Source organism: Kryptolebias marmoratus, linkage group LG4 (assembly GCF_001649575.2).
Source record: "Kryptolebias marmoratus isolate JLee-2015 linkage group LG4, ASM164957v2, whole genome shotgun sequence".
NCBI lineage: Eukaryota > Metazoa > Chordata > Actinopteri > Cyprinodontiformes > Rivulidae > Kryptolebias > Kryptolebias marmoratus.
Genome location: NC_051433.1, coordinates 12464374 through 12483819, shown reverse-complemented (window position 1 = coordinate 12483819; position 19446 = coordinate 12464374). Strand labels below are relative to the sequence as shown.

The following is a 19446-nucleotide window of genomic DNA, read 5'->3' as shown; positions in this document are numbered from 1 at the left end:
CATATAACATTTAGATTTAACATTTAACATTTAGATTTAACATTTAACATTTAGATTTAACATTTAGCATTTAGATTTATATTTAGCATGTAGCTGTAACAATTACATGTAACTAGCTAAATGTTGTAAAAAGTGACATCAGAAAATCAACACTGCATTTTAAAACAGTATTTGAAGCTAAATGTGACAAAATTTAGGCATGAATTTTGAGCACAAGCTCCTTTACAAACGGTGCCCCATAGAAAAGATCCAATTTATTTTCATAAATTTAAAATGTCGTTGTGTCCTTGGGCAAGACACTTCACCCGCCTTGCCTACAGGTGGTGGTCAGAGGACTCGGTGGCGTCGGTGTCATGGCCGCCTCATTTCTGTCAGCCCGCCCAGGACAGCTGTGGCTACAATGTAGCTTATCAGTGTGTGAATGTGGGAATGAACGGATGAATGACTGATTGTAGTGTGAAACGCTTTGGGGTCCTTGGACTAGAGAAAGCACTATACAAGTGCAAGCCATTTACCATTTACTATAAATGTTAAAAAAATCACTTTGTTTAACCCTCCTGTGGTCTTTGGGTCAAATTGACCCTAAGTTCACCTAAGGGCATCTCTACCTCTCTTTGTCTCTCTCTCTTTTGAGGGCTTCAGGAGGGATTTCATCTGCATATGATTAAAAAAAACCATAACTGGTTCATTTTCTAAGCTCGTTGTCGTTACATGAAAGGTAAACAGTTCACCTCACTGTCCAGTCCCAGAAGGATAATCATAAGGAAGAAGAAGACTGCCCAGATCTGAGGGAAAGGCATCATGGCGACTGCGCGAGGATAGGCGATGAACGCCAAACCAGGTCCTGCAGAGAGTTCATTTATTAAACAACAGATTTTACGTATTTTAGTGGAGCGCTTCCCCAGGAAAATATCAGTTATTGATCCTCTGAAATACACAGAAATGTGTTTCTCCAGGCGCACCTGATTCAGCCACTTTCGATATGTCTGTGTTCTGCTCGTAGGCCATGAATCCGAGAGCAGAGAAGATCGCAAAACCAGCAACAAAACTGGTTCCACTGTTTAGGAGGCACAGATATACACAATCTCTGTGGACGCACAAAACAAAAACACAATTCATTCATGTTCTGCTTTTTTTTTTACTTGTGCCTTATTACAAACAGCTTTTTAAACATTATTAATAAGTAAGAATTCCCTAGCTTTACTAGCCTTTATGTGGCACAAATTGTTCTTTAGAAAACATGAAAAAGTCTTAAGATTTGCGTCTAAAGCTATTTTTACATTTTGTTTCATATATTATAAAAACTTTACCTGTACCTTAAATCCTGAGTTATGTTCTTTTGTTTATAAAAATAAAAACTAAACAAAACCTGATTTAATTATGTCAGATCAGGAAAACTGTTTTGTTTTTGTGGTTCATTTAGATTGCTGCTTTCTTAAAACATTTCCAGTGGCAAACATTTCACAGCAGTTCATGCAGATTCTTTTTTGTTTTAAATATCTCGTTTCATCAATTTTGCATTCCATCAGAAATATTCTGATACTCTTGCCAGAAGGGCCACTGGCTGCAGCACTACATGCTAAACATGGAGATGTTGCACCAAACTTACTTGTAGCAGTTATTGTTGTACTTATTGTAGCTGCCCAGCGCCATTAGGCAGCCAATGCAAATGGCATAAGAATAAAATATCTGTGTGCCTGCATCCATCCATACCTGCAAGACCAATGAAGGTAAGTTTTAAAAACAGACACTAAATCATATAAAGACACTCTGTTATAACCTAATGTTTTTCATTGTGTTTGCACATGTAAAATGAGCAATGCAGTTATCTGAAAATACTGCACACCAATGGGAAGAACTGAGAAAGTGAAAAACTACTGGATGTTAATCTTTTTGCTGATTTTTCATCCTTTAAGTTTTTTTTTTTTAATTTAAGTAGCTCTATGTAGACAAATGTGGTTGTTTTTACCGAATGTCTTACGATCGTTTCTGTTCCAGAACCTAATTTATTACCTAATTCAGATCTTTTGAAGTGGGGTTCTATGAAAAGGTTATGAACAATTAACATCTTACCTGTTGCAGGTAGCTGCTTGTAGAAAGCCAGGACCAAGGTGTGTTGCTGCTATCTTAAAACATTTCCAGTTTCCAAAATTTCACAGCAGTTCATGAAGATGCTTTCTTTTTTTTTTTTTAAATCGCTTTCCATCTATTTTGCATTACATAGTTATTCATCAGAAATATTTAATAATCTTTCCAGACATGCCCCAGGCTGCAGAACTACATGCTGTGCCGCAATGTGCACATGCAGATAATCATAACGTTTTATGTAAATATCCTTGTGAACCAAAAAAATTAAAAAAGAATTGTTTTAAGACAGCAGAGATGCCAATTGTTCTTGGCCCTAAGCTCATCAGTCAGATCAGAATTAAACAAAATTTATTAAAAAGATATCTACAACAAGGGGAGATGTTAATTGTTCATAAACGTTCAACGGAACTCCGCTTTAAAAGATCTGAACTTTTGCTTTAAGTCATCAAAAAAAGCTTTATGATGACAGATGCTAACAAAGCAACAGATTTTAGAAATGTTTTAGTTGGTGAAAACACTTATTTCATTTAGTTAAATAAATTTGAATGTTTTTGTTTGTGTTTTAAACATAATTTATGAAAAATATGTTTATGTTAAAGAATCTTTGAGATTAAAGAGGTTCAGTTTACTCAACACTGAAATGTGTTTTTACCTGTGGATCAGCCAAGCGGGTTGGGTCAGGGTAGAGGTAAAATTTGATCCCATCCATGGCCCCGGGCAACGTGACTCCACGAACAAGCAGCACAGCAAGCATCAGGTATGGAAACGTAGCGGTAAAGTAAACTACCTGTAGAAGAGCAACAGAGAATTATTTTTATTTGTGGAGAAAACTGGGCCAACAATCCTGTGTCTTGTGTCATCATCAGTGTTTTTGTTGGACTCAAAAGTGCTGATCACTGAGACCAAAACCTGGTAGTTAAAATGTTTTAGCTACATAATCCACTAGCAAGGTAACTGTTGCCACCAGACTTAAGTGCTGGGATGACCTTTTTAAAGTCTGTAGGGGAGGAGACAGGAGTTAAATAACAAATGTCGGTAAGTACTGAGTACCTTCTGAGACGATCGTAATCCAGATTGTTGACTTGATTACCTCTGTTTACAGAACTGAGGGAGAATATATTTATCCAGAAATGTGAGCAGGCTGCTGAGCGGTTTGTGAGTTGCAATCAAGCTGGCATGGTAGGAGGTTTTGGCACAAGGGGTGTAAACTTAAGACAGGGAAAAAACATAATTGAAGAGCTCCATAATGAGGGTTGTTTGTCAGCTGTCTCAGCACAAACAGAAAGGTCAACTTAGCTTTACTTGGAAAGGTGGGGTAACGTTTTAAAAAAAGGGGGGTAACTGATGACACAAGGATGCAGGTTGATGATGGTTTCGATCTCAAAAGGACCAATGTACTCAGGAGAAAGGTTAGAAATGTGTTTTGAAGTCATGACTCTGGTAGAGGTTTTCTGATTTGGGGCACAATCAACATCTGTTTTGTTTGGCATTGCTGAGGAGGGCTGATTTGGTCCATTTGCAAAAGCAGTGGCAGCTACGACTGCTGGACTGATGGTATGGCCACTTCACCCTCCTGGATGGGGAAGATGGGTGGCTGGTAACCAAAGAAACTTCCAAAAGAAGAAAAACCAGTGGCAGAAGATTTGATAGTGGTATGGGCATACTTAATCATGGGGTACTCCGATGTCCAGGATTCTGTATTAGAGGAAACAACACAATGTAAAGCTGCTTGGAGTTCTTGGTTAGCTTGTTCAGTCTGCCTATTAGATTGAAGGTGGAAACCAGAAGAGAGACTGACTTTAGCAGTATGTCGAGCTTGACTTATGAGGTCTACAGTCTCCCAGTAAAGTCATCCAAGGATGCAGGCTGAAGAGAGGATGGCTTCTTGAGAAGATAACATAAGCCTTGACATTATGGGACCCTGGCCATTAAGTAATTGTAAAATTAAACTTTCCAAAGAATATGGATCAGCTAGCCTGACTGGCATTTAGTCATTTTCCAGTCTGAAGGTAAAATAGCTTTTTATGATCAATCCATACAATAAAAACTTGTCACTTTTTGTAAGGTCAATGGCTTAATGAAGTTTGAGGAAAACATTGGAGGAAGAGGTGGAAAGAGGGAAGGCTGGTGAGCAGTTTTAGAATCGCGGATAAGCTGACGAGGCTGGAGATTCTGGCACGTGGAGAGTGATCTTAGATGCGAAAAGAAGCAACTTGAGCTCCTTGGTCAGGTTGGCTTATCGGCACTCTTCACATGTTTTCGCATCAGGGCGAAATATAAAAGCTACAACAATCTGGCAGCTGAGGCCAGATTCTTAGAATACAGTTTCATCATGAGACCATCAGGAACAGGTGCAAGAGCTAAATCCAAACAGGAAACAGGAAACAGGAGATCCACTAGTGGTGCAGCCTGAGAGAAAACAGTCAGCCCACGGTTCTGCTTGGGAAAAGAAGAGAAAGGAAAGAGGAGGAAGAGGAAGAGGGAAAAAGAGCACAACCTTTTATTGTTCACCTTAAACGTTTGAATCTAGAGCTAATCAAATAAATACTTTAAATCTTTTCACATGTCCCTATCTTCTCTAAAAGTTACAACCCCCGTTCTTTACCCTAAAGCTCGCCAGGTATTCTGAATTAGCAATAAAACAGAGACAAGCAAAGTAACAAGTTCAAGGCAAATATGCAAACAAAAACAATGCTAAACTAACCTGGGATTAGGGGTTAATGCTTCTCATATTTGGCATTTTAACTTGGCAGCTTAGTAAACTAACATTTACAGAATAACAATAAACACAAAGTACAAAGAGCAGGTCAAAGATGGTGGGGGTAGTTCTATTCTTTATCTTAACTTATATGTAGTAACAGCATAGCAAGTGGAATAATTGCTGCTTTGGGAGGTTTGGGAAGGTGCATAACCATCTGCAGGGAAGGCCTTAAAGCTTCACGTTGATATGAAGCAGAACGACTTATCAGTTCAAATCTCGGAGGAATTTTAGTGTTATGTTTGCTAGGAGTGTCTGTGGGCCTTGGCCATACATTCTTAAAGCTGTCAAAAAGCACAGAGAGGAGGAACCAAATGTTTTTATCGCTTAAAATCAAGTTTAAGGGGCATTTTTTTTAGCTTTGTTTCATGTTATTTTACTCTCTTTAAGCACAATTTACTGCAATCCCAAAAAGCAACAAGGGCAGAAAAAGGGATAAGATCAGATTTGATGATTTGTGAGGCAGAGCCATCTCTGATTAACCATGAAGCCTGTACAAACACATTATATCAGCCTGGAATTAAGCTGCTCTTACAGAGATTTCTTTACAAGCGATATGATTGCAGCGTAATGTAAAGGACCAAAGGAAAAGGGTTTTCTTATTCTAATTTAAAAGCTGCTTCACACTATATATAACGTAAATATAACGTTTTTCTTCTACCTTCCCAGTCGACTTCACTCCTTTCCAAACACAGAAGTAACAGATGATCCAGGACAGCAGGAGACACAGAGTCAAATCCCATCGCATGTTGCCCAGCTCCCCGATACTCCCAGTGATGTTCAGTACTCTTCTCCTGAAAGTTACAGTTACATTGGTCACTTTTACGGCACCTACATAAACAGTTCAGCGTTCTGGATTTATTTATTTATTTTTAACTCACTCCCAAAACTCTCTGACAGGCGACGTTGCATTTTCGACAAAGGTCTTGTTGAATAAACTTTTATCAAACTCCACACAGGTTTCTGAAAAATATAGGATGTTTAGAAAAAGGTTTCCAATGAAGAAGCTACACAATTTAACCAAACGTGAAATCTGAACAATGACTGTCATTTGTAAACACAGTAAAACACAACTTAAGGCTGCATGAGAAAATGCAGGTTGCTTTCTTATATCAAAGCAAATGTGTGATTTTTTTAAAGTTCAGTTGTTTGGATAATGCACTTAGAGCATCATCTGATAAATGTGGGCCAATACTTCACTTTCCAGTGCCGATTCACAACAAGATCCTCAAACGTACAAATTTATCCCAAATCTTAATATGACACAGTAGCAAGTTACGCTGCGGATAAGCAACAAGACAGAACTGTACTAAAGATGAATTATAATCTGGTTATTTATTTCTTTTCTTTTCTTTCTGGGTCAGATGTTGGGTCCTACCTGTGTTCCAGCTGTTCTTGCAGCTTGCCCACGGAAGCTCAGAGTTGAAGGAGGAGAAGAGATACAGGAAGGCCCAGGCTAATATGACAATGTAGTAGATGCTGGAGTACAAAACAACCACTTGACTGCCGTAACCTATTCCTAAAAAAACAAAACAAAACAAACTCAAATAACATCTTTAAAGAACCAAAGATTATAATTTTATTCCTTGGAGTGCAACTAAACAGGCTTACATACTTTAATGTTATTAAATAAACATAATGTTCTCATGTGGTACATTCCTGCAAGATTCATCTTTTTTCTGCAAAGCTTTGCTGAAGCTCATCTGTGCTCTTACTGATCAACAGAAAAAAATAGGTTTGTTAAAGTATCCATTGTGCTGATCTTTTCAAACCTGTTTTATTATAATCTGACTGAACAAGAACAATAAACAAAAAACAAAACAAAACTGAGGTGCAGTCAAATGTACATATATTTGTTTAGGTGTGAAACAATAAAGTAGCACTGAGTGGAACTTCTCCTTTACCTTCAAATAGTGGACAGATTTTTCTCCAGCAGGTGATACTTCCCTGCTTGGTGTACTGGCCAAGAGATGTCTCCAGCAGAAACAAAGGGATGCCACAGGTGAAGAGGAAGAGTATGTAAGGGATGAAGAAGACTCCTGGCAAAATAAAAATAGATACAAGTTTCATCACATGGTTTCCTGTGGAATGGATGGATGAACCCAGACTTTCTTCCAGAGGTTCTGAATAATATTTCTTTAGACTTTCTAAAGGTCTTCTTTTTTGGTATTCAGCTACTTTCCCCCCACTCATTTTCAGCCAAGGTCTTAATCATTTTGAGATAAATTATTTTATTTTTATATTAAATTGTTTTTCTTTGTCAAGCCCCTTAACCCCGACTTCTGAACCATCAATCACAAAACACAATTTGATTCCGTTTCTTTGGTCGAATCATTAAAAAATACCAAAAAACAGCACAGTTTGACACATAAAATAGTATTTTAGCACCAACAAGGTGATTCACAAAGATCTATTAGATGAAAACTTGACACACAGTAGATAGATGATCAATCAAAGGATGATCAGAGCTTTGATAAATTTTATCTTCTTTCTTAAAGCCACGACTTTATGATATTGTTGAGATGTCAAATACGTGGACAGAAAATGAGTGAAAAAAGGGGCCAAAGTGAAGAACAAACTTTGAAAGACAATCAGAAAGCTCAGGCAGCTTTTGATCAAGGCTAATTAAAAACTCAGAAGAACAACTCGATCCTTGGAGGCAACATATATAAAAATACGGGATGGTTTAAAACTTGTACACTATGCACTCTTAGGAAAATTATATTTCTATAAACTTTAAAGAAACTCACCCCCTCCATTTTTGTAGCAGAGATATGGAAACCGCCACACGTTTCCCAGGCCTATAATCTGTCCTGCCACAGCCAAGAGGAACTCCATTTTGCTCGACCACTGTCCTCGGGGGATTGCATGATGTGCTGAGCCCATGTCCTGCAAGAATTTGACCTCTGGAACTTGGTCGCTCTCCGCCGTGCTGTGACGAGAGAAAACAGTTCTTTTAATGATGTTTTTGATCAGAGCAGACAGGTTGTTTGGCCCACTTTACTGCTGAACATCTAGGAAATCATGCACCATTTGTGTTATCATTGTACATAACGCTGTTATTTAATTTTTTTGTAAATCAGAAATGGATTCTTTGCACTCCCATGCCACTTTTCTTGAGTACAATCAATGCAATGCAATAAACAATATAAAAAATGTAAACCCAACCCAATGCAGGACCACTGACATGATTTACTCACAGTATGTTCATGTCTGCACAGTGCCAGCAGTCCTTCTGCATTAGGCCAACAGAGGGTGATTCTTTTCATCAATGTTGCTTTTGTTTGGCTGCCTTAGTCCTGATGTGGGAGTGAAGCAAGAAGACTGGAAAATATGTTCTCATCTACAGGACTACAAGTTTCAGATCCTGACACTCAGGACAGCACTCCTGAACTCTTTTATTTAATGAGCTGAGAGCAGAAGTGTGAGAATCTGGACTGGACTTAAGTTTCAGCACCAGAGTCTGACCATTATGTGGTGCTATTTGTGGCATTTAAAGCAAGATATTTTGAAGTGGGGTGATGTGGAAAGGTTACGAACAATTGATAGCTTACCTGTTGTAGATAATGTTTCAGATGATCTCAGTTTGCAGAAATAAAGCTTAATCCTGACTGAATTGACTTATGATCTAAAACAGCTTCAGTCTGAAAGGTTTTCGTAGCAGTTCATTTAAAAGTTATTTAATACATCACCATCCCTCTAAAATATTACAATATTACAGCTGGAAGTGCTAGAGCTAGCCGCTGTTTTAAGCATGTTTTATCATTTAAGCTGTTTTATCATTTAAGCATTGACTTATGTGTAAATAATCGTGTGATGCAAAACTGACGATGGTGTAAAGCTTTATAAAATCGCATTCGCATAAACCTTTGCTTGAACTAGCAGCTAGCTCATCAGCCTGGCCAGAATTATGATTCCCTAAACTGACACTGTTCAAAGAGCTATCTACAACAGGTAAGATGTTAATTGTTCATAACCTTTTCACTCCGCTTTAAAAGATCTAAACTACTGCTATTAACCACTTCTTACATCACGGTCAGATGCTGCTTTTTAGTCCTGGGTTATGGATTTACAGAGGAAAATACTTAAAGACATTATAGATTTACTACGTTTTTCTGTTTCTTATTTTCATAAATATATTTATCAAGTAAAGCCTTTTGTTTACAGAATAACATGGTTTTTAATTGCTAGTTGGTAGGATTTGATTCAATTTTTTTATTTGTTTTTTGAAAAAAAAAAAAGATCAGTTCAGCTGTAATACTTACAGCAGTAAAACATATTTATAATCCAGGGGGTCACACAGAAGACAGTAAAGTTGTGGACATGAGATTACAAGTCAATCTGACAAATAAATGCATGGGAGTTGAGGTTACATTGGCGATTTTAGCCACCAAAGTAAATGAAGTTTTTAAGAAAACCTGTGAAGAAGTAAAGGCAAAGAGCAAGCTGAGGCAAGAAAATGAAACCAGGAGCAGACAAAGAAAACCGATCGGGCAAGATAACACGTGGAACACACTCAAAAAACAGTAAAACAGAAAGCTGTCAGCACTCAGAGCATGTTGTGGATGACTCTCAGCTACAGCCACATCAAACATTAGCTCTGTATCTGTAAATTTGTCTGGGTTGTGTCCATTTTTGTGTTGGCTGAAGGCGATTGGCTGTGGCGGCCATCTAAAATTGGACTGACTTCAACAGTTAATCAGCTGCAGATGAGCATCCAGTGATTACTTACTAAGAGTTTCACAAAAATCCACCAAGCCAAACAAATGAACACACACACACACAAACACATACACAGGCAAAAAATACATTATACAAGTTCGATAGAAACCAAACTGTGCATTAATTAGAACAGGTCTATTTACTCCCTGGTGAATTTGTGACTGTTTGATTGTGGTGAATATAAATGTCTTTAGACAGGCTCCTGAAAGTGGAGGATATAAGTGACAGCGGGGGGCAGCATTACAAGTTAATACAATCCAATTTAGGGGTGTCTGAGATCATAATATTAGATTTATCCATGGGCATATATAATATAGAAAATCCAACTCCTGTTGTCTTTTACCACTTTTACGGGTGTGTTCAAGTCGTATAATGGGGAATCAAACCCTCCCTTCCCCCCCTGTAATTTGAACCATGTGTTTACTACTTACTTACCAGGTTCTGGTTATCTGAGGTCACTTATAATTGGCAATTTAAAACAGCTTGGACGGTGTGGAAAAAAAGGCTGTTTTTGTTTGTTTTACAGGCCTTGAATCAACGTTCTCTTGGAAGCAGGACAATGAATTCCTTTGAAATATTTTTTGCCACAGCTAGGAGTCCTGCATAAAAGGGGGATTAGACAGACTAAACAGAGTGGGGCAGGGTTTGTGTGCAGAGGTAGGCAGCTGTGTTACTTCGTCAGTGCAGCAGTTTCATTAGTTTACGGGTGCTTAATGATGAGGGAAAGTCCTTGAGCAGCCTAACGCAAAGTTTTGGGAAAAGGTTTCCTGCACCACAGTTACAGCCATTAGACAGAATAGCGATGATCACAAACCCATCAGCTACCAGGGAAGAAAGCATGCGTGAACAAGGGCGCAGAGACAAAACCGGTCCCAACAACTTACTGTGCTTTTGTCCCACAATAAATCGTTTTTTTATTATCTGTCCTGTCTGAATCAGACTTTCAGACCCTTGGCAAAGGCATCAGTGGCTGGCATTCCTTTTTAAACTTCAGGCCATCACCTGTTCAAAAGCAAGGCTCACTGGAAAATATATTCTTGTTTTTCTGCTTGTCTCTTTGTAGACAGTTTGTGAAGAAATATACTGTCACACACTGTTCTGCTGTAAATTAAGTTCAGTCTGTTTTGTTTTTATTTAAAGATCCTTAACATAGGCAAATTATATATATAAAAAAACCAACACATGCCGCACAAATTACTTAGAACAAGTAAAGATTTGTTTATTAGGTTGCTAAGAGCTTATCATTCAGTCTGTTTTATTGTTTGCATCAGAGTAAGACACTTGCTCAGAATCTGTCCTTTTTGCAGCCATGAGCACAGAGCAGTCTGAAGTGTTACATTAAACAGGAGAAATATCTGACTCTCTGCAGCATAGCCAGTGACCTTTGACCTACATAGTATAGAAACAAGCTGTGACTCAGTCTGAGTGTAGTTCTGAGCTGTAAATATACGACTTTTGTCATTTTCAGAAACTAAAACAACACAAATCTCCACCCAGGAAGCGTAAAGGAACAATTAGAAAGAGCACAGCATTAAAGAAAAAGGAAGGATACCTGAGAAAAGTGTGTCACAAGGGTGTTCTTTGGTTTTGTGTTATACATCCATTCCAAGCGAGTTCATCTGGTGTCCTTCGAGGAAAATGAAAACGTAGCTCCCCCCAGTCTCAGTGGGACAGGTTCTGTGTCCAGAGCTGACCATGAGTGAGTCCATGTGTGGAGGTTCGAGGAAGCTGAGTGGAGTGACAATGAGGAAGAGGTGGAGAGCATGTAGGGCAGGGAGAGGAGGGGGTGGGAATGTTTCTGAATGAGACACATAAGGCGGGGACTGTTCCACTAGGCCACATGGTCCCAGGGAAAAAGGGAGGAGATTATTTATACACAAGCCATTTTAGCTGCAGGCTTTTCTGGCTGTACTGTAAGTGCACCATGTTTAACCAGATGATTCCCACTGATTTCAGCTGTCGTATCGATGCCAAAAGGTTGACAAAATGAGCATTTACTAATGAATTATTATACAGACTTTCTCAAAATATAAGATATGAAGTGCTAGTTAAAGTTCCTCTGTCTTGAAAAAAAATCATTTTTATTATGTCTATAAGATGTTTTTTTTGCAAGCCCTAGCTACAGTAATCAAACTATAGATAGGGATTACTGCTTTTAATTTGTAGAACTCGAAAAAATAACATCAGGCAGACTCATCCGTTCTATGTAGAATAAATATATCTGTTCCTTTTGTACACGGAAAATGGAAATTCTCAGTTTTAAGTTGGAAAAATCAACTGAACTGCAATATTTAAACAAGGTAATAAAGCTCAATAATGAGATAAAAAGAAACAAAACAAAAGAATAAACAAATGTAATACAATTGAATACTTAGACAAAATGTTTTTTTTTTTTTTTTGCTGAGCAGTATTGAAGACTTAGTGCAGTTTGAAAACATGATCTTCAGCTGAAGAAGATGATGGTCCACGACCTGACCCTGTCGGAGGGTTCATTCCTGCGCTGCTGGAGGCAGGACAGAAAAACACACTCTCCCTTCAAAGTCACAGAACTGGAACCAGGAGGAGACGTAGGAGCGAAATAATCACACCACCAGTTAGTGTGCCAAATATAATAAAATGACATAGCAGGTGCTTATCTTATCAAAGGTTGGATTGAAACAACGCAAAGTTCATAGATTTTGTTTAATAGAAATAGGCCAACTTCAGCTTCTAAATTTGTGGATAAATGAACTAAGAGGTGGGTTGAAGGAGAATCTGCAGCTCAGTTTGACTCTGACAAGCATGAGAAAAGGCAGGAGAGGGGCTCTGACTGAGCTCCGATTCGCTCGGTGACGGGAAACGACTGTCTCCAATTTTATGATGTCGGATTTTATTGACAGAGGAGGAACTGATATCAGGTTAAAAGGTTGATACACTCTCCAGGCCCACACACAAATCACAACTGCAAGTTTAGAAAATTATTAGCTTGCTTTGCAATCAGCAGGCTCTGTTATATAAAAGAGAAGATAAACAACAACGACAACAATAAAAAAATCCCACTGCGGTATCAATGAAGCCAACAGAGAACAGCTGCAGAGTTCAGCAGCAGCTCACCGGGAAGCCACTTTGTCCCATTTAAATGCCAAGCTGCAGATAAGTGGTAAATCATTTGAAACATGGAGTCAGGTTACATGAAACAACATGTCAAACCACTTGGTCCAATGACCAAAAACTCAAACTTGTTGTTCATCAGAGTCTGATTTAGAGGAAATATTTGTGTCAGTTTTATATGACTTGTTAAACAAACAATGAGCTGCGAGCTTCAGAGGTAAATCTAACACTTAATGCATTTCACTTGTTTTTAGCTACTTCTGCGTACTTTGTGCTATTTTAGCCATTCATATATCAAAAAAGTTCAGCTCATTCAGGAGGTAGGAGCTATGGCTTTTGGTTTTTGTAACTTTTAGGCTTTTCAAAATGTCATTTTATTTACAAATTGAAATACACTGAGACCTTCTCAATTAATTTGCAAAAAACATTGTTCTTTTTGAAATCTGCCTCAGCGTACATGCTGTATTTTTGTTTTTCTGTGCTACTTTTATTTTGTAGCTACCATTCTGCTATGTTTAACTTCTAGCTAGCCTTTTGCTACTTTTTAGCCAGTGTTGTACTCATATTACCTTTTAAGTTTAACAACCCAGTCTTGGCTTTTCAGCAAATTTCAGCAAAGTCATTCAGCACTCAGCGTTCACTCTGCATTTTTTTTGCAGTTTTCTCTCGTTGGTCTTCTGGTGGGAATATTTGCAAGCAAGAACTCTGAACAAAACTGGAAATGGTGAAAAAAGGCACAGAGCAATTTAAAAGAAAGCACTTTATTCATGTAAATAGATGAGAATTGCTCCATTTTACTTTTGGAATATCCAGCACGACTTACATTAAAGTACCTCAGTCACTGCCTTCAGTTTGTACCTTTTTGTCACTGTGACCTGCCACCAAGTTAGGTTAGAAAACTAAGCTGAATTTTAACAGAAAGTACAAATGCTCTTTTGAGCAAACAGTAAAGAAGAGGTCCCAAAAGATGTATTAATAGGTAACATTTTTCAGCATTTCATAAACTTGTTACGTTAGAAACTGGTTTAACTGAATGAATGTACAACAGAACAGATGTACTTTAGAACCTGAGCTGCAGACAGACATTAGGGACATCTGGCAGAAAGCCCCTCTGACTTGTAATTGAAGTGTAAGTTCAACCCCTACATATCTGAGTCTAACTCCTCCCACTGCATAAATAACTCTGAGAAACGCATGAAAGTGGACAAAAGACTGAAACTGCCTTAAGAATGTGGGAGGTCTAGGTCTGCCCCACTTTCTATTTCTTTATCCGGCACCTAACATTTCCAAACCGAATTACTTTCAACGCATGAAAATAAACAAGGACCAATATGAGCAGCTATGGAACTCAAATCTGCTTTGCTTTTTATGCCCATCTCTATTTTAGGATGGCTATTAATTCAAGTCTCCAAAACTTGTGACCAGTCATTAAAAATTCCCCCCAGGTATGGCTGCAATTTAGGAAATATTTTCATCTCAACCAGACAATTACTCTGCTTCCTCGAGTAGGAAACCACCTTTTTCTTTCATCCCAAGTGGCCACTGCTTTTGAACTATAGCACAGGAAGGGACTGATTTATTTCAATGACCTTTGGGTAGACGGTGCATTTGTTTCTTTGAATTACTGCAGAAAGGCTATAATATTCCTATAAGTCCCTTTTTCAGATATCTCCAGGTGTAACTTTTCTTATAAACAAAAGAAACAAACAGTGGCTCAGACACATACACAATTTATCAGTTGGACAAAAAACATTTCAGAAATTGAGATGAAAAGATAACAGTAACCGGGGGGCACGAATTAGCGCATCAGTCTACCTCAGCCTGCTCCAGGTGAGCGAGAAATAGATTCCAAACTTTTGAGCAACTCCTTAAAGATCTGAGTCTTTCCATTTGTGTTAATGATCACGTCAGTGACCCACATCTGAAATGAGGGGGCAGTAGATGATTTCCATTTCTTTAAAATGACTCTTTCTAGCACCAGAGGTTGCTGCAATGAAGCAGGAAGATCCTTGATTATCCTTGAGATGCAAAGAATGGCGAGTCCTGCATCAGGATGAAGAGGCTTTTTATAGGCTGCAGAAAACCAGTAAAATGTTTTATGCCAAAAATCCACAAGTGAAGAGCAGAACTAAAAAGCTTGGGACAATGAGCCGTCTGAGATTCTACACCTGCCACAAATTGGTGAGACAGGGGTAGATCTTGTTCAACCTGACTTTAGATTAAAGGAAACGAAGGGCAATCTTAAATTTTATAAGTTGGTGTTGACTGTTTACTGAGCAAGAATGGGTTTTAGACAAGCATCCCACATAGATTCAGGTAATTCCAGACCCAACTCCTCCCTACAAGTGTCTCTAATTTTCACATGACGTGCTGTTACACATGTAGTCTTTATGTTTTTGTATAGTCGAAATTATATAAATAAAAACATTAATTAAAATAAGGGAACAAAGGACTGAGAGGATGACGGGCTGAGGCAGGAGCCGCTCGGTGCAGGAGGGAGGACGTGACCCAAAGCAATGTTCAAAGCACAACTTTAGTTACATGAAGATGTGCATAAAAACAAATGAATTAAGACAGCTTTTCTGCAAACACGCGATGGTTGCTGAAAAGGAAGGAATGTGATCTTAAAAGGTTTTTATTTGCCGCCAGAAACACAATCCTGAACCATAACGGTGAAGCAAAAGTTGAGTCCAAACTCTTGATGATAAGTTTTTGTAAGTTTGTACTATCTCCTGCCCCTGAAAGATGGGAGGTAATGTTTTTGCCTTTGTCTGTCTGTCTGCGGTGGATTTGAATCAAACTTTCAAAAAGAGTCTTCACAACACAGACTGCCTGAGATTGATATCATTTTCAAGGTTTGACTAAAACTTTAAACCTCTGAAGACGTCTACTCCAGGCTGACAGCTGGGTTGAAACAAACTCTTCACCATTAGTTAGAAGATTAGTAAGAAAAAAGTTTATGATGTCTGAAAACCTTTTAACTCGATCAGCAAGTTGGACTTTTATTTAAACTATTATCCTAAATTATTATTATTAGTAATATTTAATCAAATGACCTTGAAGAGATATCAGCAAAGTCCGCTCTGATCCATCTGCTTTGTTTCTTGACACACATCTAAACAACTGATTAAACTCCAGAAAGAGCGTAACTTTTGGAAATCGTCTGAAAATGAGTACAAGACAAATGACAGAACATCGTTTTGAAGTCAGTATTTTGTTTGCCAAACACTGAGAATGGTGGTGGAGACGTTTGACTCCTGACAGTTCTTGTCTTCATATCAACACCATATATTACCTGCTTACAGGCTCCACCGGACGACAACCTTGCCAAGTATTTTGGATTTTTACATTCATGTTTTCACTTTTTTGCTACTGTCCTAGAAAGCTTTTATTCTTGAAATCCATGTATAAAATGACTGATGAGGCACAAACGAGGTTATACTTAAAACCCCGAAAGCAAACTTTATACAAATGAAAATTAAATCAACTTTTTTTTGTTTTTCTCTACTCACTCTGAAGCATCTTGTTGTCCAGTTGATCCTCTTGTCTTTGTGTTGTGATTTTCCATTTCAAAGCAGCCTCTGTCACAGCAGGGCTGATTTCTGCTCGTGTATCTCTGAGTTCACAGCTTACAAGTATGACAAAAGATATAATTGGACAAATCATTATAAGGGAGGTAAATGAATCATCTTTGGGAACCTTAGTCTGCATGAGGCTGCACAGGGTGGCGTGGTTCATGGAAACACAGCTGTCACCTGAGTTAACAAAGCAAGGATTTTTTATTTGTTTATCAGACTGGGTTACACATTTCTGAGTTTTACAATAACGTACTTACATTAACTCACCGAGAAAACATAAAATAATATTTTACTGTTCCAAGAACACTGCGGAAAATAATAAACTTGTCAGCTGTTAGCTGACAAGTTTAATTTGTTACCCATGAGTAAAACAGGTATTTATGATATGAACACTATCAGAAGTAAAACAAGTGCTAATTGTGTACAATTACAACCCAGAGTCATGTATTTATTTTAGGAGGAGCAGATTAGGATTGATTGGACTAACTATCCATGTTTTAAGTGACTCCTAATTAAATGTACTAAATACCTCCCTCTTGTGGCCATGTGAAAAACTGCTTTTTTTAAGGGCAAATGTGGGATGTTTTACATGAAAAGCTTTAATTTAAAAGAAGGAAGTCAGTGAAGAGTGTTAACATTCCTTAGTGTATTTAACCTTTTATTTATGTATTTATTTTTTAACTTTCCTTTGATATTAACTATTAATAATTATGATATCCGCATTATGAAAGGGTCTAAAATATGCGTTTATATCTTTTTTTACATTTACAAGATGAACTTCAGAAACAAATATTTTCTGCAGTTCATTGTATTTTGACAAAGTATTTTTATTTGACGCTTGGCTTACATATTTGCATTTTGTTTCCTGCTTCCCAGTACGTTTTTATGCCAAACCAAAATTGCTTTAATAAAAGTAAATGTGCCATTGATCTTTTTACACAGACTAAAACTGCTAAAATTTATTGTTTATCTTCAGATTTATTTTTGTTTTCTATTGTTTCACTGCACGCCATAACTTATTTAATGTACTGTACTTCTTTGTGCCTTTCTCATCAAGCTCAGTCATGTCTTTATTTCTGCTGTCTGACAGTTTCCTACAAACTTTATCGGATTCAATGCACATTAGAAAGACACCAAATCTCAGCAGGCTTCTTAGAAACGAGTTACAGAACAAGAAGTACTGAGTGCTGCGCTGAGTCAGTTTGCGTCAGTGAAATAACTAGTGTTGCCTTTACAAGGACTCCATGTTTTACAGGAGAATAAATTGTTTCCTTTCAGCACGACTGACAGGGAATCCAACAATGTTCTGTAACAATGTAGTAACGTGTGAGATTCCAGACATCTTTATGTAATAAAAGCAAAATCTAGCAGACAACACTAAATGTTATGTTTTTAAATAAAGGTCTGAAAACAGAATGTAAGACAACAAGAGCCATAGGTGTGAGAACATGTTTCAGTTGTGGGACGGATGGTTTGAGCATGTAGGAATTTCTAAGAAGCAAATACCACAATGCCAACAATATGAAGTAAAATGCACATTTACATATGCTGTATATTTTGAATAACTGTAAAGTTGCAATCATGACCTTCTGCTGCTATGCCCACTTTTTGTGAGTTTTAAGCAGTTGGAAAGCTTTTGTCCTAGTTTAAACATCAGATTTACTCAGTAATAATCAAATATTCTTGGAATTTAAACATATGCAGCACAAATTAAATCTGTTTTTTTAATATGTTTTCCCCTTTTCAATTTGAAGCACTATGGATTTGGACATGCGTGGCCTTGACCAGAGTGGAGTTTCAGTTAATATAAATAATAATTATTCAGAATTGTAAACCCGTTATCCCATGATAATGTGTTTTCACTGTGTTTGATATTCAATGCAAAACAAAAGAAGTTTTTGACTTAAACCAAGATTATTAAGAGAATCACTCATATTTCTTTAGATTGTTTTAAGCCATTGTAGTCTGGGAGAGTCCAGTTTGAACATTATTGTGGTGTTTCTTCACCACTTAACTGGAGTAAATGTGCAGCAGAATGATGCACCTTGCCAGTTCTACGAGGTTCTGTGTTCAAATCACAGTCAGTAACGCCTGCAGGCGGGCCGCCAACAGTTAAACTCTCGTTAAAAGGAGGCACCAGATCAAATTTATCCACCAATAACAGATTGAACTGCGTCTTGTAGGAAGCCAATAATATTTAGCTTACTTGATTTATCAGATCTCAGCAACTGAGAATACTTACTTAGTAAAAAGATGCTTCAACTAGACTTATCTCTTAAAGTTACAAATGGTTCTTGTTAACTTTAGCTTTCCTCAGCTTTTCTACTGCTAGATCTTGGCTTTTAAGCTTTGGTTAAACAAAAGTATGACGGTGGAGACAAAAGGAGGCAGGACCACAAAAACAAACAAACTCAACTGAGCGAAGAGCCAAGGTTCCTCTCGATTATTGAAAGTGACGAGACATCAAATTATTGTCAGACTCTGAGATTCAGACGAGGTCAGGAGCTTGAGCGTCTGCACAGACCGAGTTTATCTTCTCCTTTTCAAAAGGTGTTCTGTTACAGGATCACTGGACTTCTTCTGTATTGACGAAGAGGAATAAAAAATTGTGAAACCCCTCCACTAAATTGGTATTAGATAAATAAACACATGAATCATCAACATTCATTTTTCAACATGTCTCAAAAGATTTTGCAGATAAAAGAAAAGATTTCATCTCTGCATAAAACTTTCCTTTTTTTGACTCTTATAAGAAGTGTAAGAACACTCTGCCTCTACTTGATAAGATATTCTCGGAGCGCGGCGCCTCGGAAAACAATTTATCCAGAGAATACCAGGATTCAGTCATAACAGAATGACCTTTTACACAGAACAGTTGCAGGAAAGATGGCTGTACGTCAGAGGTCATAAAAGTAGAAGTCCCTTCATGCTACTCACGTGCGTGCGTGTGTGTGTAGGTGTGTGCATGTATGTGCGTGCGTGTAAAACTCTATCAGTTCCTGGGAAAGGACCGGTTCTGTTAGTCTCACTGACCACTCCTACAGAAACCCGTCGTGTTCTCCTTCTCTGAAGGAGCAGCGTTCTGTTTCAAAAGACAGATTTCACAGGAGAAACACTGGATCTGCTCCCACGGTAAAACACAAGCCTTTCTCTTAATGCGCATTTATTTAGCGATGGATTTAAATTCATTTTATCATTTATTTGCATGCC

The 19446-nt window shown here is 37.9% G+C and overlaps 1 protein-coding gene across 2 annotated transcripts in view; it reads right to left on the bottom strand.

Moving 5' to 3' along the window:
- Positions 1 to 11322, bottom strand: part of LOC108231385 (sodium- and chloride-dependent GABA transporter 2) — a 16808-nt gene extending 5486 nt beyond the window's left edge. Inside the window, exons 1-11 of one of the 2 annotated variants that reach the window (XM_017408423.3) lie at positions 11121 to 11322; positions 10453 to 10570; positions 7597 to 7778; positions 6751 to 6885; positions 6225 to 6365; positions 5728 to 5809; positions 5508 to 5640; positions 2741 to 2875; positions 1610 to 1713; positions 963 to 1087; positions 732 to 844 (exon numbers count right to left, since the gene is read on the bottom strand). In XM_017408423.3, coding sequence (XP_017263912.1) covers positions 732 to 844; positions 963 to 1087; positions 1610 to 1713; positions 2741 to 2875; positions 5508 to 5640; positions 5728 to 5809; positions 6225 to 6365; positions 6751 to 6885; positions 7597 to 7732 — 1104 coding nt within the window. In that variant the 5' untranslated portion in view covers positions 7733 to 7778; positions 10453 to 10570; positions 11121 to 11322. The remainder of the gene's footprint in view (positions 1 to 731; positions 845 to 962; positions 1088 to 1609; positions 1714 to 2740; positions 2876 to 5507; positions 5641 to 5727; positions 5810 to 6224; positions 6366 to 6750; positions 6886 to 7596; positions 7779 to 10452; positions 10571 to 11120) is intronic. The other variant, XM_017408422.3, reaches the window with a different exon arrangement.
- Positions 11323 to 19446: the final 8124 nt, after the last annotated feature.